The sequence below is a fragment of the Panthera pardus genome, unplaced genomic scaffold (genome assembly GCF_024362965.1).
Source record: "Panthera pardus isolate Hobbes unplaced genomic scaffold, ASM2436296v1 HiC_scaffold_6, whole genome shotgun sequence".
NCBI classification, from domain to species: Eukaryota; Metazoa; Chordata; class Mammalia; order Carnivora; family Felidae; genus Panthera; species Panthera pardus.
Genome location: NW_026526991.1, coordinates 61419934 through 61444190, shown reverse-complemented (window position 1 = coordinate 61444190; position 24257 = coordinate 61419934). Strand labels below are relative to the sequence as shown.

The 24257-nt window shown below is 53.8% G+C and overlaps 3 protein-coding genes and 2 long non-coding RNA genes across 10 annotated transcripts in view; 3 read left to right on the top strand and 2 right to left on the bottom strand.

Annotated features, from left to right (window-relative positions):
* On the bottom strand, positions 1–4317 carry LOC109249229 (uncharacterized). Of its 4 annotated transcripts, XR_008419745.1 has the most exons (5): positions 4206–4317; positions 3484–3875; positions 1357–1438; positions 1167–1265; positions 1–725 (listed from the first exon to the last, which is right to left on the bottom strand). It is a non-coding gene; the product is annotated as an uncharacterized LOC109249229 (long non-coding RNA). The 4 variants fall into 4 exon arrangements; XR_008419743.1 differs by having other exon boundaries at positions 1167–1438; XR_008419744.1 differs by lacking the exon at positions 4206–4317 and adding an exon at positions 3921–3940 and having other exon boundaries at positions 1167–1438; positions 3484–3524.
* HOXC6 (homeobox C6) overlaps positions 1–24257 on the top strand; it is a 40284-nt gene that overhangs the window by 14759 nt on the left and 1268 nt on the right. For 2 of the 3 annotated variants that reach the window (XM_053895929.1, XM_053895928.1), the window contains exon 2: positions 23289–23634. In XM_053895929.1, the coding sequence (XP_053751904.1) occupies positions 23481–23634 (154 nt within the window). In that variant the 5' untranslated portion in view covers positions 23289–23480. Of the gene's footprint in view, positions 1–20738; positions 23635–24257 lie in introns of those variants that run through there. The other variant, XM_019440187.2, reaches the window with a different exon arrangement.
* On the top strand, positions 4120–7715 carry HOXC8 (homeobox C8). Its single transcript, XM_019419591.2, has 2 exons — positions 4120–4629; positions 6002–7715. Exons 1-2 carry the CDS (start codon positions 4194–4196, stop codon positions 6292–6294), a joined length of 729 nt encoding a protein of 242 aa, XP_019275136.1. The 5' UTR covers positions 4120–4193; the 3' UTR covers positions 6295–7715.
* LOC109249230 (uncharacterized) lies at positions 10873–12754 on the bottom strand. The gene is made up of 3 exons (XR_002072485.2): positions 12612–12754; positions 11675–11783; positions 10873–11233 (listed from the first exon to the last, which is right to left on the bottom strand). It is a non-coding gene; the product is annotated as an uncharacterized LOC109249230 (long non-coding RNA).
* HOXC4 (homeobox C4) overlaps positions 11760–24257 on the top strand; it is a 38701-nt gene continuing 26203 nt past the window's right edge. The window contains exon 1 of the mRNA XM_053895927.1: positions 11760–12295. The gene's annotated coding sequence lies outside the window, so the exon portion shown is untranslated. The remainder of the gene's footprint in view (positions 12296–24257) is intronic.

Genomic DNA, 24257 nt, shown 5'->3' with positions numbered 1-24257 from the left:
TCAGGATTCGATTCAATTTTTATTTATTGCAATTCGTGAATTTAAACCACAACACAACGCAAACCCACATCTAGGGAAAGAAACGAAAGCTGGGGGATAGAGGGGCTGGCAAACGCCCTCCTGCCCTAATCTTCCCCTCCCACCTCTCCTCTGCTCCTTTGTCAGAATCACAAAACCCTAAAGGTTGTTCCACTTGGGAAGGCAGCGGATAGGTACATTTCCGCAGCCCCGAAATGCCACTTTTATGGCGCTGTTTGTCTCCCTGCGCTGGATTCTGAATGGGGCCGAACAAAACAGCAGCGCGGAGCTGGCTAGACGTCTGGGCTTAATTGTTTTATGGTTTAAATAAGGTGGACACTCTTTCCTTTGAAATCGGATTATAGGAATGTTTTGTCTATGGCCCACGGAGAACGGGACCTCACTGGCTGGGAGGGAGAGGTGGAGAAAGAGCGCGCGCGTGAGAGACAGAGAGAGGGATGGGCTACAAACCAGGGGGCAAACAGTCGGGAGAAGTCACAGTCCCACCCCAAAGTCCTGCAGGCGGCGGCGGAATAGGCAGTGCGGAACCAGCGGCAGGGTAAGAGGAGCGAGGAGTTTAGGGTGTGCGCCGCGGGCAGGAGGTCGCGGGAGCCTCGGAGCGTGCATCTGCGTGAGCGGAGGTGTTCTGAGCCCAGAAATGCGCCTGAATAGGGGGGAGATCGCGGCAGTTCCTTTGCACAGTGTCTCTTAATGCGGGAAGGGAGGGTGACAAAAAGAGAAAATTGTGTGAAACCTTTGACAAGGTTTATTTGGAGAACTTGGAAAACAAAAGGACAGAGGTCCCGAGGAAACTCCCTTCTGGGGAACCCCCCCCCCCATATCTCTCTCTCCCTCTCTCTGTCTCTCTCTCTCTTTCTCGCACCCATTTGGAAACTCCTTCCTCTCACTTCCCACCTTTGGGCCAAGGCTGGGACCTGCCTGCTCTGTTGGCTTTTTCCTGGCCCGACTGCATTGGAGAAAGTGGACGCGAGGTGGCGCTGTTGCTCAATGTTAGAGGCGGCGGCAGTGCCCCTGGCCGGCCTGGCCGCACTGACATTTGAGGCCCGGCCCCGAAGAGCAACCGGGAGAAGGCCCCGCGCCCCGGCCCAGCCCGGCCCCACTGGCTCTGAGCAAATCAATCCTCTCACCTGCGAGGTGTAAATAAATCGCGAGTGGCGGCGGGAGATGGGCCCTAGCTCTGGCAGCCGGCTCGAGAGGCTCAGGAGGGCGGGCGTCGAAAATAATCGCTTTGCGAAGGAGATAAGCACCAAGCAGGCAGCGCGTAATTAACACAAAAAGGCAGAATGACCCGGACAAACGAACATAAATCCGTGGTACCTAGGAGGGCGGAGCAGGCCTCGGGGCGAGGGGCAGAGACGCCCCAGCGAGGATGGCTGCTTGCGATTCCTTTATATCCGAGCTCCGGGAGCGAAATCAAGCAGATACGTGTAAAAGAAAAAAAAAAAAAAAAAAAAGAAAAGAAAAAAAGAAAAAAAAAAAGACAATCAAATGAAAAAAGAAAAGGCGAGGGACCCCCCCCCCCAAAAGGGGAAATCGAGTCCATCCAGGGGGTTCAGGACTGGTGGGCTCTCAGAGCAGACGGTGGTGGCGGCACACTCGGGACAGTTGCATTCCAAGACACAAAGGCCTGGAAGAATAGCTCTGTGGCAGGGTTTTCGCTGGACCATAAAATGTCGAGATATCCCCCCACCCTCTAAAAGATAAGGCGCAGGCCCCAGAGCGGATCTGGCCTGCGGAGCCTCCTCTTCCCAGGCGGAGAAGGGAAAATATTTATGACAGTCCCCAATGACCCAGATGCTGGGAACCCAGAGCCCATCTCCTTCAGCTTGGTACTCTGAGCAGAGTAGGCTCAGAGACCGCAGGGCTGGGACCAAGGCTAGAGCTGGCTCTGGTAGTGAAGGAGACCCCTGTCATGCTCCACACTGTCCTGGACCCTAGGGAGGCCTGCAGCCCTGGCACAGCCCTCCTCTGACCCTCCCCTCCTGCTGCTCCAGGGCCAGAGTTCCCAGATGTTGCAGAGTTTGGGCAGTCCCTAATTCAGGTGGAGGTGGGTTCCTCCAAATTCAAGGGATCCTGGAAGTGTCCTTTGCTGGGGCACCAGGGAATCTCCTTTGGGAATTGGGCTGAGAGTGGCCATCTTCCCAGCAATTATTTAGATAATAGAAGGACTGGGGGAGGGGTCATTCTACACCGTCCTTTCCTGCACTGCCATTCCTTATCCATCCCCAGAGCTGGGCTCCAGATGGGGAAGGCAGAGACCTGGATTCCTAACAGCCTCCTTCCTCATCCAACCTGGAAACCCCAGGATGTGGAAAGAAAATAGGTAGCAAGTTTTTTCATGATGCAAAAAGCTAAAGATGCCTGTGTGTCTGTCAGGTCTTATTTTCCTGTGTGCCTGAGTGCACAGGGTCTGCGAGGTGACAGGGGCGCTTCTAGGCATGCATGATAGTTTAGGGAGCATGCACTCGATGTGTCTCAGGGTGGAAGGTGGCACATACAGGATGTGTGTATCCTGAGTGTGCCCCAGTATTGCCCTGTGTGTGACATCCCCGCACAGCCTTGGAAGGGGAAGACCGGAAAAATCGTTCTTGTTCCTCTTCCTCATTCGTATGCACACAGCACACATATCCACAGCTCTCCCTCTTCTCCCCTTTCTCCCTTTTCTCTGTCTGTGTTAAGCCCCACATAACTGTACACGCTTATGGCCAGAAAAGGGTCCTGATGGACTAGGGTTCTTTTATCCGTTAGAATTACCTTGAATTTCCCTAGTCTTGGAGATGGGGGAGGAACCCCCTAGAGAAACTGTGGGTAAATATTTAAAGAGTGTCTGTTGACAGTTCCCATCCACATCCCGGCCTGGGCAGCTGGCTTGGGGAAGTAGGGGGTGCAGTGAAGCCAGGGGGCCCCTCCGGGCTGAGCTGGCATTTCCTATAGGGTTAGAGTATGTGGAGACAAGTAAGAGGCCTGCTCCAGTCCCTTCCAACCCAGATACAAATAGTCTCCTGAGAAGAAACATCCTGGATCGGCCCCGCCAGAGGGCCAGGGACCCTCCAGCAGCCCTCTCCTCTGTCCCCATAAACTGCTTTGCTCTCAGAGCCCCCAGCCAAGCCTCAGGCAGGAGCTGGTGTCTGAAGGGGCAGTGCCGCCCTGACTGGGTATATGGAGAGCGCCCCACCTCCGGCCCCTCTCCTCTACCCATAGCGGACAGGCCAGGGAATCTTAGGGATGGTGGAAGACAGGGCGGCCTCCCACCCTGAGGAGGGGCAGGAGACATGCAGGGTTCGGATGCCTGAAGTATTGGGGGATACGAGGTACTCATGCGCTAGCTCCTTCTGAGTGCCAGGCTTAAGGACCCCCTGGGGAGCCCATCGTTTGGGTTAGGGGACCTGCTCTCTCTTCGAGGCATCCGACCCCCTGGGGTGGGGTGGGGGGAGAGTCTCATACCTGTTGAGGTAACCTGAGTTGACCTGCTGGCTCAGGTATCTCTGAGAGGAAGGAAACGGGAAGGGGGGAGAGGCACCTTCAAATCCGAACGCGCACCTTGGAGAAGCTGGCCCCAGCCATTAGCTGGGGCTGGCTCACCACCCCCCCCAACACACACACACAGACACCACACCCCCCTCCCTCCCCCTTCCTCCCCTCCCCTTCCTCCAGGTCCCCCCAGCCCTGAACCCCTCAACCCCCCGCCACCATCCCTCCTTCTCCCTCTCTCTCTCTCTCTCTCTCTCTCTCTCTCTCTCTCTCTCTCTCTCTCGCCTGTCTTCATGTCGTGGATTGATGAACGCGAATCGCGTGTAAGCGCCGCCACCGCCGGGAGTCTGAGGAATTCGCCTGGGCTGTTAAAGGAAAGAGCTAAGTGCGAGAGCGCGAGCTCTACCTACCGACAGTGAAGAGAGCCGCCGCCGCCGCCGCCGCCGCCGCCGCCGCCCGCCCGCCGCCCGCCGCCCGCCGCCGCCGCCCGCGCCCAGCCCCGGGAGCCGCGCGCGCCGAGCCGGCCGGGCCCGGCACCCAGGCGCCCCCCACCTGCCCAGCCCAGCCCCGGGGAGCCGGCCGGCCCGGGGTTCGCTCCCGGGGGGAGGGGACTTTCGGGGGTACCGGGCGGGGGGGAGTCGCGAGCCAGAGGGGAGGGGGCGGCGGGTTTTCATGTGCCCAGCATGAGCTCCTACTTCGTCAACCCCCTGTTCTCCAAATACAAAGGCGGCGAGTCCCTGGAACCGGCCTATTACGACTGCCGGTTCCCTCAGAGCGTGGGCAGGAGCCATGCGCTGGTGTACGGGCCCGGCGGCTCGGCGCCCGGCTTCCAGCACGCCTCGCACCACGTCCAAGACTTCTTCCACCACGGCACCTCGGGCATCTCCAACTCGGGCTACCAGCAGAACCCGTGCTCGCTGAGCTGCCACGGAGACGCCTCCAAATTCTATGGCTACGAGGCGCTCCCCAGACAGTCCCTTTATGGGGCTCAGCAAGAGGCGAGCGTGGTGCAATATCCCGACTGTAAATCCTCCGCCAACACTAACAGTAGCGAAGGACAAGGCCACTTAAATCAAAACTCGTCTCCCAGCCTCATGTTTCCATGGATGAGACCCCACGGTGAGAAGCCTTTTCTCTTTCCCCCTTGGTCTCCCGCGCTCCGGGGTCTTTCCCCCCTCCCTCGCCTCCTTTTTGTCTGCCCTCGCCTTCCCTCCTGGCTTTGGGGTCTCTCCGGCCCCACCCCCGGGGGCCTGAGTGGGTTTCTCGAGGTTGGGAGGTTCGGCTGGGGGTGGGGCGCGGGGCTCGCCTGGGGTATTGGGGGGACGGGGGGCGAAGGTGGTGTCCGGGTGCAAAGGGTTAAAAATCGTTTTCTCCACCACTGTCTGTCTGTCTGCTCCTCTCCCCCTCTGTCTCCCTCCCTTGCCATCTCTACAGTCAAAGTTGGGGAGGTGGCTGGGCAGGGGCCCCGAGGACCCTGAGGTTATCAGCCTTTGGAGCAAACCAGTCTTTCCATAAGGCAGAGAGCCTCAGTCCAGAACAGTGGCCAGGCTTTCTTGGGGGCAAAGGGAGACTCCTGTTTCCTTCCCCTAGCGGGATCAGAGGGTGACAAGACCCCAAGGACAGGTGCCCTGGCTCTCTGGGGGTACCCACTGCCTCCTCACAGAGAACTAGCCTTAGGGCCACCACTCCAACTTTGCTTTACTTCCCTCAGTTGGAGAGAAGAGAGGGAGCCAGAGAGGAGAGAAAAAGAGTGCACGGAAGGAGAGGGGCCATGCAGATTAGAGGGCTCTGGGCTCCAGAGGACCCAAGCCCAGCTGCCCCCAATCAAAGGTTTGTGGGCTTTCCCTGAGACCTTCAGAGTGGCTCAGGCCATGAGCCCCTCCAAGGGTGGCCCCTCATGGCCCAATTTCGAAGTAAAAGGGGAAGCGAGAAAGCGACAAGTTCCAGCGGGGATGGCCCGTGATTTATTTGCTGGTCTCCAGTTAGCAATCAGGCCAAGCAGTGATACATTCCAGGAGATCAATTATTTTTCTTCCTGGCAAGGCATTAGGCAGAGAGATTCAAGGAGGGGGCAGTGAGCAGAGTCCCTCTTCCTCACCCCCAGACCTTTTTCCTTTCTTTTGGAAACAAGACTGTCCCCAGCTCTGCTCACCAAATGCCACTCTGCACTTGTAAACAAAGCTGCAAGGGCCAGTTTCCTGAGCCTGCAGGCCTGGGGGGCACTCTGCAGTGCTCCCTTGGCCCCTGCCATCCCCCAGTTTCCTGACAGACCCCAGTCCCTGCCCCCACCCCCACCCCACCTCCCAAGGTGAAACCAAACAAAACAAGCCCCCAAACTTTCCTGCCCTTGCCTGCTCCCTGATCTCTCGCCTGGTATTCAGGAGGGAGGGAACTGGGGAGATCAGAGGGGGGACTTCAGGGGAGGAAGAGTGGCAGGGGAAAGCCGAGCCCCCACCCAAACATAACCAGACTGGGGTTCTATTCTGTCCAGCTCCGGGGCGGCGCAGCGGAAGGCAAACTTACAGCCGGTATCAGACCTTGGAACTAGAAAAGGAGTTTCTCTTTAATCCTTATTTGACACGAAAGCGCCGGATTGAAGTCTCTCACGCCCTGGGACTGACTGAGAGACAAGTGAAGATCTGGTTCCAGAACCGAAGGATGAAGTGGAAAAAGGAAAACAACAAGGATAAACTGCCCGGAGCCCGAGATGAAGAGAAGGTGGAGGAAGAAGGAAACGAGGAAGAGGAGAAAGAAGAGGAGGAAAAGGAAGAAAACAAGGACTAAGCAAAAAAGAGAGACCCCCCCCCCCCAGCAACTCCCTTGAAGTTTCGTTTTATGGTAGCGGATAAATTGAGAAGTTTACGACTGTCATTTGCTTTTATAGAGAATAGAATGACACTCACAACTCTAACTACCTGTCAGATACTTGCAGCTCTGGTTTTATTACCTTTGGACTTCCCCCGATCTTTATTTGTTTGGGGGCTGGAGGGGGGGGGGAGACGGAGACACAGCGAAAAGTTCGGACTCTGTCTCAGTCGTTGCCCCAACACACACACTTGTCCCTACCCCCACCCTTCGGAGTCCTGCCTGGATTTTGAGGTCTGAGACCTGGCCTCTTTGCCCCTCTCTCACCCCTTCCTGCCACTCTCCCACCTCCCTGCTTCTCTGGTATTTATTTTAGAGGGGAGCCCTCTCAAAATGCAGAAGAAGACTCGTGGCTTTGTTTTTATGCTAGGGTTAGTGTATTAGATTTACTTTTAATTTCTTCCAAAAGAAAGGAAAGAAAAGGGAAGGAAGGAAGGGAAGGGCAATGTTTAAAGAAACGTTTAAAAATGATAGCAAGGAATGTCCCTTCCTCCTCCCTGGGGCTCCCCCACTTAGAAAGACCCCCCCCCCTTGACTTTCTCTAGAAACCTGATGGAAACCTGAAGGAGATGCGGGTCTCTCCCCTCCCCCCTCCCCTCGGGGTAGATAGGAGCCTGCAGTCGCCGTTAAAATCCTACCTAGCCATCCCATGGTCACTCGGGCCCATGCCTTCCTCCCCTTTGCTGTCTGATTTCTGTTGTTGGGCCCAGCTTCCTCTGAGCTGTACTAGTCTTAGCGCTCAGAAATCACCATAATCATGAAAATAATAAGAATGATAATAATAATAATAATAATACTGATAATAAATCTTTAACATACTACCTAAAGGGAACCTGCAATAATCTTGAAGAAAGAAAAAAGACATTTTTGAAAATCCTAATATGCAAGAAAAAAAGAGAAAAATTTTAAAATTAAAAAAAAAGAAAGAAACCTCCAACGTATTTTATCACTACCTATAGAGAGAAATCCTGCTTTGAGAGTATTCGTAATGCGGTTTTGTTGTCGTTTGTTGCTGCTTAATTTCACTAAGAAAACCCCAACAACTGAGACTGCCTAGCCCACCGGTCCCGTGCGCTTTTATTGTGCTTCTAACCCCAGTAGAGTAGAGCTAAATTGCACTGAATGTATAGTTAACTCTGTCTTGAATTCTCTGTTTATGCAATGTGCTCGAAAGAAAAAAAAACGTTAAAATATATCTATAATAATAATTTTTGGTCATTTGTCTTTATGTCCAGCTATGAATGTAGATTTTGTGTCCCGGCAGCAGCCCTGTTCCTGGTCCAAGTACTTTGTATTGTATACGTGAGTCATAATAAAAAAAAAAAAAGGAGAAAAACATATTTGAAGCTGGAATGACTTGCTTTTTTCCCAACGCCCCCTCCTCCCCCGCCCCCCCCCCCCATTCTCTACTCCTCCTTCCCTCCTTATCCTCCTCTCCCAACACTGTGGAAAAGGTGTCCGCCACTGGTCTGACTGGGCTGGGGGAGCTCACGTGGAGAGGCGCCTAGGAGTGGAGAGGGCAGGCTGGGCAGGGAGGGCAGGTGAAAGGTGGGGGAGGTGTAGAGGAGGAGGAAGAAAAGCAGTTTGCTGCAAGTGTGCTTTTGGGAGAAACTTGGCTCCAAACAAAGTGGGGTTCTGCATCCCAGTGGGAAGAAAGCATCTCCCCCACTGAGTCACCTTCCTCTTCCTCAGCCTTGGGCTGGGCCCAGACAAAGAATATGCCCCCCCTGGGCCCCTCCCACAGCTAGGCTCTTTTCTTCCAGGGGCTAAGGATGAGGCACTGGGGTCCTTTCTGATCTCCACATGCCCCTCGTGACCAACCCTGGGCACCCAGCACCCAGCACTAGGACAGGGAGCAGGGTGGGAAGAATATGAGGCTGAAGGCCGTCTGGAGGACTTGGCTGGAGGAAGGTGGCTAAGGGTGGGGAGGAGGAAGCTGAAGCCTGGGGGGGGGGGTGGGAGGAAAGAAGGGGAAGGTGAGGGAGTTGGTACACCAAGCAGCCTGGGTCCATATTCTGATATTCAGATTCTGCCAGCAGACTCATCACTGTCCCCCAGGCCGCTAGCATCTACTCAAGCCTCTGTTCTGGCTGTTTCACGCTGGCCCCTGGCTTCACCTTGGCAATTGGGCAGCCAGCCCTGCCCTCATAGTGTGGGCCACTGGCCTGGGGGGTGGGTAGGATGGACCTGCTGAGTGGACAGTCCTCCATCCCAGCCACAGCAGGGGAAGGGGGGTCTTCATGGGACCCCTCATTCCCCAAAATAAGGGGTTGAAGGCTAAGGGACTCAGGGGGTAAAGGGGTCTCTCACTCCTCCCTGGAGCATCCTAGACAGAGAAATCTGTTTATGCCAATAAGATTCTGGTCAAATAATACCAAATTCCAGAGATAACAAGTCTTCTGACTCAGTCAGGAGAAGGGGGAAAGGGAAGGCGATGGGATCTTCTGGTCCTTAAAACCAGATCCCCCCAAAGACTGAAATATTTTTGACAGCCGATATCTCTCTGTCTCTGTCTCTGTCTCTCTCTCCCGGTCAGTTATTTTCCCTTAGGCCCAGCTGACTCTTATTTTTGTGTAATTTCACCCGCATCTGGGTCCCTGGCACCCACGCAAAGTGGTCGTGAATACAGGATTGGGTCAGGCATCCTTGATAGGGGATGCCTGCGGCGGGAGAGAGGCTGCCGACTGCAAGCACAGGCTGCAAGCAGCCGGGAACAGCTTTGCACAGCTCTGGGGGAAATCTTTGGAAACTTGGGGTCCCTGCTGCGAGCCGCTGCGCCATCCAGGTAACCCCGCTTGCTGCGGGAGGCCCAGGCTACCCACCGGGGAGGCCCCAATAAACAGCATTTCGCTCCGACCTCAGGCCTTCCCACGGGCGCCCCTTCCAGACTCCGAGGGCCGGCCGCGGGCTGTTTCATTTTTTAATGTGTCATTATGATTTCTTCTAATAAACATCGCCGGCCCCGTAGACAAGTTGCTTGAACCCTACACTAAGTGGCTCCGGAGGACCTCGCCGAATTTTCCCCACACCCAATGCCCCCATTCATCCCTGGCCTTCTCAGCAATGCCCGTGGCCCCAAGCCGGGCGTCGGAGGGCGGGGTGCGTCTGGCGCCCGGCATCGCTTGAGACGCAAAGCCTCGGGTGGGCCAGACCAAGAGAGCTCCAGCCGCCCGTTCTTGCAGCACCCGCTCCCCCACCCCTTCTGCCCACCGCCTCTTTTTTTCTCGTTTGGAGAGAAAAGGAGGTAAAACCCGTTTTATGGGGGAACTTAATTGCGAGCGGGATGCGCTCTCTTTAGAAACGCGTCCTCCCAAATGCTCCCGCCGTCCCATTACCGGAATGGGGACCATTCGGCTGCAGCAGATAGGACTTTCTCCCATTCTTTACTTTTTTATTAGCCAATCAAAGTGGCTTCCGAAAGCTATTTGTGATTTGTGAAAAATAGTATCTTTCAAAATGCTGAGTTGAAGCATCTCGCTCATTTCGCCTTGAATTTATTATTCTAATCTCAACCGTAGAGACGGGATAATGCAGCTATTAAGTTGGGGGGTAAATTCGTTTCTCTGGATTTTTTTTTTTTTTTTTAATTCTCGGCATTCTATCTCCCCTCCCATTTCATTGCAGAGGCCAAGGGAGGTGTGGGCCTGCAGGGGACCTGGGTGGGGGGGTGAGGGAGGTAGTGAGTGCTCTAAAGGGCTTTGGGGGGGGGGACCCTAGGGTGAAAGAGTTGACTGGCCTTCCCCAGGCTCATCTTCCTCAAATGAGACGCCCCACTGGCTGCCTGACGGCTGCAGAAAGTTACGTGGCCCCAATTAGAGTGAACTCGGGACAGGTTGTGCCACAGACTAGAAGTAAAATTTCCCGTGAGCAGGCCGCAGTGCCGTCCCATTCTTCCAGTGGCCCATTGTGAAAAGCTGGGCCAGAGCTTCCTTGTCGTAATTTTTAACTACCTGTTATAAAATTTATGGGTGGGTTTGTAAAAGAAACTAGGTCTCTGCATCCGGCTGAGGGAACTGCTTCCCTCACTGAGGGAGGAAGTTTGGGGAGGGGATGAGGGACCCCCTATTGGTTGGGGTGGGGCACCCAGCCCTGGAAGTCCCTGTGCCAGCTCCAAGCAGGATCAAGGGGAGAGCTTTGGGCTTTCAAATCTCCAGCTGGTGCAGAGTCTTGGGCTGTTGGCTCCGCTGGGTTGCAAATGGTTGGCAAATGATCTCTATGGGGGAATTTATTCTGGGTTCCCCCACATTGGACTCATCGCCAAAATTAGGGGTCTGGAGAAAGTGGGGGGACACCTTGGGTGCTTGGAAACTAGCACAGAAGGTGGAATTTGGAGAAGGATAAGTTTCTTTTTTTTCCGGGCCTCCAAGGTGTATCCCAGCTGCTGGGGCACCAGAATTTTTCTGAAAAAAGGCAGGTGGGTGTGGGTCACTTGACAAGGCAGAAAAGGCTTCAAACTGCCTTACACTCAAGGAAAAAAAAAAAAAGCGGGAACCAAGATCTTGGACCTTCATTTTATTTTCAATTCTAAAAAGATTGGGAATAAGCTGCCCTCTGAACCTAGGAATTGAGGAGACTTGACACCAGGGATAGTCTTGGAGAAGGAAAAATGTCATTTTCTCTGAGAAAGGAGCCTGAGGATGACGGGCTCTTTGGGGGTTCTGGAGGCCGCCCCCAACTCTCACCCCTCCTGCTGCCTCCGCAGGGCTGCCCAGTATGGGTCTAAACCCTCTCCGCTCGTCAGAACACGGCCAGGTCAGGCTTGGCTAGGAGGTTTCCAGCGGCGTGTGTCTCCTGTTCCCGTTTAGGGTGGAGTGGGGGGCTGCCTGGGCTCCCCACTGGGAAGGATGTAGTTCTCTTCCTAGAAAAAAAAAACGGTCGGAGTAGGAAGCGCATCCCTGCTCAGTCCCTTCACCCCTTCAGCAGTCACTGCTCCACCAATGGCACAAACCTTTGCAAAGCTTCGGTTCCCCCAGATCCGACCTTAATACCCCATTTATTAAGAAAAAAATTTAAAATTCGGTGTGGCAAAGGGAGGCGGCCGACTCAGCGCCAGAATCCTTCCTTTCCTCCTGTCGCGTCCCTCCTTTGCCCTTTCGGCGCTAGCCTGGAGCTGCCTGGCCCGTGGGGAGTGGGCGGTGGGTGGGGGTGGGGTGGGGGTCGGGGGATGCTCCCTCTCCGAGAGAATTGGGTAAACATGGCGACCGCGGCGCCCATTTGCACACGCTACACAAATGCATCGCATTCCCGGTTGTTTGCAGAAAATTTACAGCTGAGTAATAAAAGTTTACGATCGACTCACAAGTTGGATTGGCCACAAGAAGTCATGTGGATTCCATCCATGAACGTGAACTTTTTATTGTGGTTTGTCCGTTCGGAGCGCTCCGCAGAACAGTCCTCCCTGTAAGAGCCTAACCATTGCCAGGGAAACCTGCGCTGGGCGCTCCTTTCATTACCAGTATTTTTTTTTTTATTAATCTGATTAATAATTATTTTCTCCCCCCATTTAATTTTTTTTCTCCCAGGTGGAGTTGCCGGAAGCTGGGGGCACCTGGGGAGGGAAGATGGGGGGGGAAGGGCAGGAGTTGAGGGCACCTCTCTCTCCCTTCCCGATCTTCTAGCCCCCCAAGGGGCAGGAGGAATGCGGGAGCAGGAGTTGAGATAGGGAGCTGCAGATGCCTCCGCCCCTCCCCTCCCAACCTTTCCCTCTTGCCCCCTTCTTGCAACTCTCCTTAATTTTATTTGGCTTTTTGATCATTGGGACTATTCTTTTTTATTTTTAAATTTATATAAAGTATATATGTGTGTGTGGAGCTGAGACAGGCTCGGCAGCGGCACAGAATAAGGGAAGACGAGAAAGAGAGAGTGGGAGAGAGAGAGAGGCAGAGAGAGAGAGGGAGAGGGAGAGTGACAGCAGCGCCCGGTAAGTGTTTCCTTATTGGTTCAAATATGTAACTAATGGTCCGTAGCTGGGTGGCGGTTTCAAGATAAGGACAGCAGCGGCTTGTCTTGGTTAGAGAGGAGAGGGGGGCTGGCGAGAGGGTGGGCGTGCGGGCAATTATGGGGAGGAAAAGTGGGGGGGGGCGGTTAAGCTGTAATATGGTAGTGTGGGAAGTCTGTTGTCCTGATGTCACTGTGCGCCGAAGTTGGGGGTTGGGGGGCAAGAGGACTGCGCCTGTGGGGCTCAAGGCCGGGGTCTAGTGCGCTGACCCGCTGCCTTATGCCCACCCTGTCCTTACCTATTATAGATCCGCGGCCTCTTGGCTAATAGGACTGGGATGGAGGGGGCCCGGAAGCTCAAACTCCAGGGCAAGAGAGAGAACCTGTAGGCTGTAACCATTGCCCCCTAAGCAAAGTCAGCCCCCCAACCCCCAAACAAACTTTCCGGCGCCCCCTCCTTGCCCGCAGCCCCCTCCCTCCCGGAGAGCGCTGCCGCTAGAGCTCACACATGCGCAGTGCGGGCCCAGGGCCGGGCTGCGGAGCAGGAAGAGAGCGCAGCTAGGCTGACGGCGGGGCCTGTTAATTGGCAATTAGGGGGGAGGCTGTTGGCTGGTGCGCGTCAGCGGAGGGGAGTGCGTCTGCCCACCCCCAGCTCCCGCCCCCACTCGAGCGGACCGAAAGATGGGAGGTGCCCTGCACTGCGGGTGGATGGGTGGATGGGTGGGGGTGGGGGACGCGGTACTCAAAAGCCATCTTGTGCTTGGAGAAAAGGGGCCAATCTGCCTTCTCTCACCCGGCCCAGCGTCCCCCACCCTCCACCGCGGCCACCGCACCAGGGATACCCACTGGGCTGCTTCACCCGCCTCGCCTGGCTGCCCTGGGCTAGGATCTGCCTAGTCTGGGGCGGAGGTGGGAATTGGGGAGGCCCCAGGCTGGGTGGGGACAGGCCTAGGTCTCGCTGGCGGGGCTTCTTGGGTGAGTGGAGGCAGTGAGGACTCCAGGCGCGGCTGGCTCATGGGGTAGGGACGTCAGAATTGGGCGGCCCGGAGGGTCCTGGGCGCTCGGGATCTTCCTAATAATTGGTGCTAATGGCGTGTTGTATGGTCTTAACCCGACACATATGGTTTCATAACACAGTGGCTTAATTTCTTCCAAATGTACGTGGCCCTGAATGTGTTGCAGTTTGATATATGACCCCGCCCTGCTGCCTGGCCTGGGTCTGAGGCGGCCCCTATATGTGTGAGCTTCTGTTTATAAAGGGCGATGCACACACAAACGCTTACACACCCAGGCAGACACACCCCAGAGCTGGGGGAGGGGAAGCGCTTTTTCCTTGGAGAGGTTTGAGAGTCTGGGGGCCAGACTCACCTTCAGTCCGAGCTAAGAGCTGCCCCCCACCTCCAGTCCTCTCTCTCGTGGCTCGACTGGGCTTCTCCGCCAAGCCCCAGTGGGGGAGGGGAACGCTCCTCAATTTCCTGTTTAAACCCTGACCCGTCGCCTGGGGGTCGGGGGGGGGGGGGTGGGAGGGAGAACCTGTTTTTATCAAATTCTTAAAAAACATAATTCGCCTGCTTTCAAATCAAACCCCTTGGGTCCGAGTTGATGGTGAATCTTCTCTCCCCTCCCCCCACAATCCCCTTCCCTTCCTCTGCTGCCCCCCCAAAATTCCCGTTTCATATCCGACATAAAGGCCTCTGAGGTATTCTCCCGGGGGAAGAAATGGCATTTTCTCTCCCCCTTTCACTCCCCCCCTCAATAGGACTTGTGTGTCGGCAGAGGCGTCTGCCGAGGGGCTAATTTCGCGTTCCTTGTTTACGATCGAGAAAAGCGCTTGGCTCTCCCCAAATGGGCCCAGCCCGCCGCCTGCTCAGGCTGCCGCGCGCTCTCCCGCCGCTCCAGCGCGGCCCCGGGGCTGACGCCCCGGGTACCAGGCCGCGGCCGCGAGACCCCGTGTCTGTGGGACCTGAGAAGGGCAAGGGGAGTGCGGTGGGCCATTGGAGGGGCCCTGGAGGCCTGAAAATGGGAGCCTTTCTCCTGGCGTAATGTGGGAACCGCCGACCGGTGAGGCCTCTATTTCTCTCTTTCGCCTGTATTTTGTCTGCCCCCGCTGTCTGCCCCCCACCCCTGCCCCGCCGCCGATGGCCGCACTGACTGGGGGGGGGGCGCGAGTCTCCTTTGTTTGCCCCCCCGAGGAAAACAGTTTCCGGGGAAGGCCACTCAGGACAGTGGAGATTCACCTGGGATATTAGAGGGGCCCCCTCCCTTCGGAGGGTTGGGCCTGGGTAAGGCTGGGGTATTTATCTCGGCCTACAGGGATCTAAACAGATGTGCTGCTGGCGAAATTTCAGGGTGCTGGGTTCATGGGTGACGGGTTAACGGCTGCATCCGAGGTGTCCTTATATAATATTTTTATCAATTGATTTTCTGTCCCTTCCTGGCTAGGGTCCTGCAGGCCCCCACGTCCTTCACCCCCTAGATCCTCCTCATGAGACAGAGGGATGCAGAGAAAGCATAGCAGCAGTGACTGATCCTGGTTTTCCAGTTTTCTAGTCTGGCCAGGGGATAAATCCAGCCCCAAACGCCAGCCCCTTCCTTCCCTCCTTACTTTCGATTTTCTTTCCCTTCTTTCTCTCCCTCCTGGTGCTCAAACAGAAGCACAAGAGGGGCCACCAGTGGCAACCCCCAGCCTCCTTGCAGGTCAGATTCCCTGTAAATGTGGTCCTTAGTGCAGGAAAGCACTGGTGTGATTATCTAATAATAGCCAGGGTGGCTGAGACTAGAATCTGGCTCAAGGACTCTGCACACGCCCAGGACGCCCAGGACGAAGGCTGGGCAGAGGCACTGAATCTGTGGGTCAGGTTCTGGCAACACTCCCCGGAGCCCAGGGCCCCTAGCGTTCCCCTCTTTGGGCACCTCAGGCCTGCCCCTTCTAGGCTTTGTCAGCCCTGCCATGGACTGTATTTCATGCACCAGTTCCTAGCTAAGGAGAAATGGGCAGAGCAAACCCTTTCTCCCCCTGGGTCTGACAGTTGTGATCCCCACGAAGAATGCACCCTTGTTTGGAGAAGGCGGCCTTGTTGGGTTGGCTGTTGTGTTGCAAAAACCAGGCTTGGTAGCTTTATACACTTATTATATACAGGCTCAAATGTACAGACTCTGACTTATGCGTGAATATATACAGACTCATGTTTCGTCGGTGGTTAATTGTATATTACCATGCTTATACTCGCTCAAACACCGTTTTATGTGCATGCAAAATTTTGTTAGATGGGATTGGGCTCAAGGAGGCACTGGGTGCACCAAGAAGGCTCTCTGGGCATGCTCTCCTGCAAATGTGTGCACGCTGGAATCGGAGTATGCGGGTTCCAGTAACCAACGGATGCCACAAAGGCTCTCTCAGACCTTATTGCCTTCACAGTCCAAGCAGCTGGGCCAGGGAAATATTGAATCCCTTCGGCTTTCTCTCCACACTTCCCCCCCAAACTTCCCCAACTCAGAGGCTGTTTACCAGGGGAACACTGTTGTGTTGAAAGTGAGAGTTTTGTGGGAAGCTCTTTTCGTGTTTTCGTGGGTAAGGTGGACGTTTGAGCAGTTCTGAGCACTCGGCTAGGCCCTGGTGCCTGAAGCATTGCTGGGACAGCAAAGGAGATCTGAGTGGCTAGTTAATAAGGTGGCCTCTGGGAAGTAGTCTGGGGAAGCTGTTTGAAAAGGCTGGTGGAGAAGGCGAGACAGAATGGGTTAGGGGTGCGGTGAACATCTATCCCTGCTCTTGCCCCTGCTCACCGGACCCCAGATTTGCCTGCGTTGTCTGGGGGGCAGATTAGGGGCTCTCTACGCTTCCCAAATAGGCAGATCCGGTTACGGGTGAGATTTCGTTTTAATTCTCTCAGCTACCTACCGAAGCGGGGCGAAGACTGACCGGCAGAGCCGGAGAAGAAACTGGGTCTAGCTGCCTGTGGGCCTGGGGCACTGAGTGTGGCCCGGGGCTGGGAATTAACAGCCTCCTTTCTTAGCCTTCCTCCCTTTTGGGGCCCCGAAAAGACAGAGCAGGGGAGAATATAAATGTCCGTGAAAAGCTCTTGAAAGAAAGTAAGAACAGGAAAGGGGCTAGTGGGGCTTTCCTCCACTCCCTAGGCAATCAGGTTCCTCCCAAGACTCCTGTCCAGACACGCTGCGGGTGCCGGGTGCCGAGACATGCAGCCTTCTTCCACCTTCTCCTGCCAGCGCTGGGGGCAGCCTTGGGCTTTTGGACCTCGGCCACCCGTGGGTGCTGGAGTGACATGACCCCCAAATTGTGCCCCTTACGCAGCCCCCCCGGCCTCTGCCGCTGTGGCTGCAGCCGCCCCTGTTTATTGTGTCTGTGAGTTGTTTACTTGTTTTGTCTGCTGCCACCCTGCGTCAGAAACCCGCCAAACCAGCAAACTCACCCAGGAGAACAAAGTGCGGCGCTATCCTCTGCTCCCTCCCCTTTCCGGCACCCTGCTCCGGCCATTACCTCCTCCCTCACTCTCTCTTTCCCAGGGGACGAAGCAGAAATCGGCCTAAAATAGGGCAGCTGTTTATAGGGTTGGGGGAATTATGGGGACACCATAAACCTCCGGGTGTCCTGGTGGTGGAGAGACTTAGAGCTGCCCTCCCCTCGCCTCCGGCTTTTCTTCTTTCCCCTTGGCAACTGCTTGGTTAAGGGGGCCACAGTCATTGAGGAAGCCGAGCCCCCCTTACCCCACTCCTCCACTCCTTTCTGCAGGAGTTTTCCCTGAGACACAGGTTGTTGGGTTTTAAATCAGGGTAATGTTGGCGGATGCATAAAACTAGATAAAGTGTTGTCACTCTCCCCTCACCCTCCCTTCTCCTCAGCCCCCCAAAATAGCAGTGAATTTAAGCAAATCCTACAAAATTAAATTGCCCCTTCGCTAAAGATCCTATAAATCTCCAATCCCGCCAGGTATAGAGTCGGAGAGGCCGCTGTTTGCCTCTAATCTTGCTCCTGGCTATCAAATCTAAAAGAGTATCATCGAAGTAAGTAATATTCTCGTTTCTGAAATTAATTCCCCCCTCCCCATCTCTCTCTCTCTTTTCGCCAGTGCAGATTAAATGGTTCTCTCAGATCTGCAAACAATAAAGGATAAAATTATTTATAGGGAAATGAGGACGATGTTTCATTGTTGGCTTATTGTTCCAGAACATAATAACATTTTATTTTCAACTGGGAGAACTTACGCCAGGGGAAAAGGGAAAAGGAAAAAAAAAAAAAAGTCAGGGCACACCCCCCCACACACAAAACTCCTACTGTATATAACTTATATGACATTTACAATTTCCTCATGACAACTCACTGTGACGTCATAAATGCCATGCTCCTGAATTTTACAATGCTCATAAACCAACAAAGTGGGTCCAAGCAGTGCTTAGTGGGGAGGGGATATGAGAAGCCAGGAATTTGAGGATCCTTTGGCCTCATTCTGGGGGCCAAAAATATTCTTAATATTCTAGATTCTCATTCTTCCTCCTGGGCCAACCAGGGCCACTTGCTTTTCCGCCCTGAAATGTCACTCAGCATCTGAGTTCCCTCCCCATGCCCAGCCGGGATGAGATACTGTGTCCAAAGGCCCTCTCCTCAGCTGGTATTCAGCTGCTTGGGACAGAGGTGGGATGCTTGGGGGCCAGGCCCCCAAAAGCCAGAAATGATTTCTTCCAAAGGGAGCCCAAAGGGGCTCAGGGCTGAGTGGGATGGGACAGAGATGCTTGGGATCTATTTTCCTTTTTAACCTTCAGTTAGTGAAGTGAATTGAGAAGCTAAACAAATGGCATTGTGGGAGCTTGTGTCGGCCTAGTGGTGTGGTGGTAAAGAAAGGTCAGTAAGAAATCTGGAAAGAGAGAGGGAGGAGAGAAAATAGGACGTGAGTTAGCAGAGCCTCTGCATGTACCTTTCTTCTCTGCTTAATTGCAAATAAAGCAAAAGCAGCTTGGGCAGCCTCTCAGCCTCTTAGCTCTAAAGAGGAATTGCCAGCCCAGGCCTCAGAGGTGTTTGGGGCAGTTCTCAGGCACTTGACATGCCCCATCTGGCCTCTTCCTCCTTCTCCCCTCCCTGCTGACCCCCAACTCCATTCAGCTGGCCAGCCTGGGCCCTGTCCCCAGAATATCAGCACCCCCAAATGGGATCCATTTCCGGGTTGGATGTGTCAAATTTCGCTTTTCTCCAAGTGTCTCCATGCCTGAACTTTGAAAGGAGGAGGAACGTTCTGTTTTGGAATGCAGTGTGTGCATGGGGAGGCATGCGCTCAGACAACTTCCCCGGAGCATATCTGGCAGAAACTGGAGGCTCCTTGAGTGAGCTATGCTTTGGTGTCCCCAAGCCAACCCAGTTTGCCGCATTCAGGTTCTCTGGCAGACTTGGAGACTCTCTTTTTGCAATCCTTTTACTCCGGATTCTGTGGAGATCAAAGGAACTTATACGCAAAACACTAGACATTTGGAGTAGGATTTATTTTTCAATTTTTCAATTGAAAGAATTCTAATCATAAGCCAGTCGGGCCAACTGAGCAACCACTCTAGAACAGCAAAGCCTTAACCAAACAGTGCAATTGTAAGGTGAGCTGAACAATTATTGAAACTGGGGTTTCTCTGCAAGAGGGATTTCGGCCCTTGCCCAGTGGCACACAAGGGGCTGGTGGGGCAACCGCTCTTCCCCTGCTCTCAGAATTGAGAATTGGCAGGGGTGGGTCCGGCAGCTGCAGAGGCTTCCAGGCAGCCAAGCGCCCAGGCCGAGCGCTGAGTCCTGGCGGCCCCGGTGTCCAGGTCGTTGAGCAGCCTCCGGAGGCGCGAGCTATAGTTGTGGCGCGCGGGCAGCCCGAAAGGGAGTGTGTGTATCTGTGTGCGAGGCTGGGTGAGTCACAGACATCTGCGCAGAAGTGGGGGATCTAGGGAGAGAGAGAAGACTGGCAGAACACAAACTAACCGGGACCTCTGGAAAAGACCGTCCAGCAAAAATTCCAGACCTCATCCCTCTCACTTCAGATCCCCTTCCCCAAGAAATTAATATATTTCCCAGAGCAGAGTGGAAAGCAAAGGCAGGCAAGATGAGGCCTGCCCACGAACCCCTTCCCAGCCAGAGTCCAGTCACACCTATCCTCTCCCCAGTTCAGAGCTGCCCCGGGCCTCCAGCCCCTGGCCTGGAGCAGGTTCAGGCTGGGGTAGGAGCGCTTGACTCGTTCTGAGAAACCTTCAAGTGCCCAGCCTCCAGAGCACCCCATAGCCTTGGGGACTCCAGGCCAGTGACTGCCCCCCATGCAGGCCCATGGCGCCTGCAGAAGGTCCCTCTCCTATAATTAGCGCTCATGAAAAGCATGTGTTTTGGGCTGGGGAGATAGGGGGACTGGAGCAGCGAGCGGCAACGCTCCCCCTTTATTCCTGTACTGTGTTTTTTGAATTCTGTTTCGAATCCACTAATTACAGCTCCGAAAGTGAAAATCTGTTTTCGCCGCCAAACCCCCTCGGAATGCCTGATTCCGGAGGCCCAAGGGGCAGAGCAACTCGGAGACCTGCGGGCCTGATGGGGGTGTTCTCTGATTGCTCTAGGCTTGTTTTATAGAAACAAAGAACAAGTCCCCCCCCCAACCCCTCCCAGGACTTGTGCATATTTACAGAGCTCAACTGCAGTTTTAATAAAACATCTGTTCTTGCTTCTGCTGATGAGTTTCCATAATTGTTTTCAGACAAATTTAACAGGAAAATATAAATATATTTAGAAAAACCCAAGTCCCAGCTATCCCCCCATAGACAGTCATTCTTTTGCCAAAAAAATAAAATTAACGTAAGATGAGAAAAGGAAAATATAATCCAATGGAGGGAAGATCGGGCTCATCTGACCTGCTCTCCCCCCTTGGAGCGAATCCTTCCAGCAAATTTCAGCTGCATAATTAAAGATCCAACTGAAAGAAGGAGGCTTCTTTTCTCAGGAATGGAAGGTGATGGGGGAGAGTATGTTGGAAATTAATTTGGCTGAAAATCTTTAAGCAGTGGGGGAATTTATTTGTATTTCTGCTTCCCCTCCTCTCCCCCTTCTAGCATTTCTGCCTTTTTCCCTCAGCAGCTGGTTTCTGTTCATTATAAATCGGCGAGACCTTTCAGTCTCTGCCCTCTGTTTAGGGACGTAATAAAACACTTAACTTTCCGGGGCTGAGACTTACATTCTGCTCCTCAGGTCGCCCACCCCCGCGCCCACTGCTTTTAGGCCCCAAATGAGACTATCCCCAACTTTGGGGCCCCTTTCCCCTCCAGACTTTGTTTAGGAAGGGCTCAAGGAAAGCCAGGCATCCTTGCTGGGGAGCTGCAGCACATGCTTCCCTAGAAGTCCCTTCTTTCTTCCAAGGTCCTTCCTTCCCCCACTCCCCCACCCACCCACCCATAAAAGAGATTTAAAAATACATAGAAAATCAACACTCATTGAAAACGAAACCTCATTAAGACATCCTATCTTCCATCATTCAATTTGTTGTACATTGCAACAATTTAATATCTTGAAGGAAATATCACTGACATGATTTATCCCTCTAGCAATCTCTCTCTGAAATGGGGGGGGGGGGCGGGGAGGAGGGAACTTATTCTCTCTTCCGGCCTGTTCTATGTGTTACACTGTTACCCTCAGGGCAGAAATGAGGCTGGGAACTCTGGGAGCGGCTACTTGTGTCCAGGGGTGCACTGACTTGTTTCTTAGCTCAGCCCTCTGGGTCTTCCCCCCACCCCCAGTTCCTTCTCACTCTACCTCTTTGCCCTCCAGGGGGCCTGGAGCCCCAGCCAGCTGTTGAAAACCTCTGTCCAGGCATGCCATGAATTTGAGGACAGCTGGATTGTAGAGCAAAAATCAAGTCACGCTGGTGTCTGTGTTTATGTACCTGCCATGGCACCCCCAAATGAGACAACTCCTCTCAGAATTTCCCTCTTAAATTGGAACCCTCCTCAATCTTTCACTTTTATCTTGCTGGGTAGAAGAAAGTATGGTCCACAAGGGGGAACCTTTATAATATGGGGGTCTTTCCCTTAACCCTTTTAAATATCAGCAAATTTCCCTCCTTTCTGAAGGTTTGGGGCTGTATTTTTAAGAGCCAACACAAACTGTCAGACAGGGAGACTCCTCAATCCCCTAACGAGGTTCATGTATTAACTAACATGTTGTCTCCACCAGCTCCTACACACTGTCTGCTTTTGGGTTCGAAACTTTATTTTTCCCCCCTAGCGACACTCCAGGGAAACCTTAACGTTACAGAAGATGAATAAACGAGTTTTTTCCCAGCGTAGTCCCGTTTATGGCTTTATTGCTACCCATTGATTACTCCGCTTTGTTACACAGAAGGAAAAGATCATAAAATCCGGCGACATCCGGGTTCTTGTTATAGCCACCCCCCCCCCCCCAAAATGGTGAAGAGAAAAATATGAGCTTCCACTGCTTCCTTCGCTAGCCCCACCGCCCCCTCTTTGTCAACTCAAAGCATTTTCAGTCTATGTCACGATATCAAATTAAGTTTGGATTAATCAGGAGAAAACCCACATCTGCACACCTTCCGCTGTTTCAGTTCGCCCACTGCGGCTCCCTCAGAAGCCTCGTACTCAGCTGCCTTTTTCCTAACCTTCCCTTCCTTTTTCTCGGCCCCAAGGTGGAAAGAAAATGGGGGTGGGGGCTGCTGAGAGGCCCGGCTCTACCAGGTGTGGCTGGCCCTTGAGGGAGCTCCCCAGGAGCCCTTTGCTGGAATCTCCAAAGCCCCCAGGGCTCAGGTCCAGGGGTGCCTCCCTTGGCAGGGGCAAGGGGCTTCTGACCTGTGTAGGGGCTCGAGCCTGCCAGACGCTAACTGTCCTTCAGAGCCCCACCAGCCTTGTCTCTCTGCCTGGATCTTATGTGAATTACCCCACCGGCCCTCCCTGGCTCCAAATCATAAATTCTCACCAACATAAACAGGAGTTGATGTGTCTAGAAAGATTCTCAGAGTTCTTTCTTCTTCCTTATTTTCCTTTCTCTCTCCCACCTTTTACTCCTTTCTCTCTTTTTCTATTGTATTTTCATACATTTTTCCCTTTTCTACCAAAATGCTGCAGCAGCTTCCCCCCAAAAAGGGGGTTCTGAGAGGCAGAAGGAGGCTAAAAGGAAGAGGAAGTGGATGCATGGCCCTTTTGCCCACTTTAGCTCGCCACTGTACCCTGAAGTCTCATCCTTACCCCCTTTAGACTTACTTACTCCCTACATCCCCCTTACACCTAAGCCTACCAGCCACACTCTCCTTCTTCTGAGCGCCACGTTTTATGCAGTTTCTTTCTACTTTTGATTTTTTTTTTAATTACTGGGGTGGGGGAATCCTGGCTTAGTGATGAGAACTCACTCCATGGAGGGTCAAAGCAGGATTTCCTGCAGGATTTCTGGGGATTCCCCCCCTGAGCTGGGAAGGGGCTCTTCCCATGGAGAAATCAGGGTGTAATTTTAGAAGGGGGAAGATACAAACGATGAAATCGGATCGAAAATAGAGGGATTTCTCCAGCCCTGGCTCTAGCCACAGCACAGTAAAGTTAGCTGGAGCTTAGAGATTTCCTAGCAGTGTAGCCCCTCTTTCCTGGGCCCCAAGGCCCTGCTAATGCATATTCACCCTTCTCTCACCTCCAAATCAGTTCCCTAACATATATATTTTTAAAAGAAATCCAAGTCTTACTTTCAAAGCACACACTTAGTCTCAACTAGGGAATCAACAGAAGCAGAAGCGATTTTTTTCCCCCTTCTTGACATCTGGCTTGCGATTGGCTGGAAGGGGGTCAGCTGACTTTGTCATTTTGTCTGTCCTGGATTGGAGCCGTCCCTATAACCATCTAGTTCCGAGTACAAACTGGAGACAGAAATAAATATTAAAGAAATCATAGCCCGACCAGGTAAAGGCAAAGGGATGAATTCCTACTTCACTAACCCTTCCTTATCCTGCCACCTCGCCGGGGGCCAGGACGTCCTCCCCAACGTCGCCCTCAATTCCACCGCCTATGATCCAGTGAGGCATTTCTCGACCTATGGAGCAGCCGTTGCCCAGAACCGGATCTACTCGACTCCCTTTTATTCGCCACAGGAGAATGTCGTGTTCAGTTCCAGCCGGGGGCCGTATGACTATGGATCTAATTCCTTTTACCAGGAGAAAGACATGCTCTCAAACTGCAGACAAAACACCTTAGGACATAACACACAGACCTCAATCGCTCAGGATTTTAGTTCTGAGCAGGGCAGGACTGCGCCCCAGGACCAGAAAGCCAGTATCCAGATTTACCCCTGGATGCAGCGAATGAATTCGCACAGTGGTGAGTTTTACAGCTCCGAGATATAAATTAAATAAACTGAACTGGCTTTATGACCGGCTTCCCTAGAAGAACGGGCGGAGAGAGTTTTTTATGGCCCCATAAAAACAATCACGCTCGTCTCCTCGCCGACGCCGAGACAGGGCCCCCTCTTCTGCCCCCTCTGCTCGCCTCCCGCTTGCTCGCAGGGGCCTGGCCCCCTCGGCCCCTGACGCATTGGAGGGCTCCAGGCTGAGGGGGCAGGAACAGGGCAGGGTATGAGGGGAGGGGGCAAAGGGTAGGGGAGCCCCCCAAAGTCGAGTCAGGCTGAGGAGAAAGGAGGGGGAGAGTAGGAGGCAGAGAAGTGGGGAGAAGTTTCCAAGGAGCTAGGGTGCTTGGGGAAGTGGGGGAGCCCAGTCGTTGAGAAATGGGGCCCTCATCCCCAGTATTTGGGATTTTTCAAAAACCAGTTTTTAGACTTACAGCTTTCTGCCTGATTCTTGCCCCCCCCCTTTCTTTGGGACACTCACCCACCCACATACGGTGGGGGACTGAATGAAGTTGGGATCCTGGCTGAACCCCCAGTGGGGGTGGGGCAGGGCAAAAGGGAGAAGGCTGGAGTCTGAGGGGGCCCGTCAGCTGCTGGC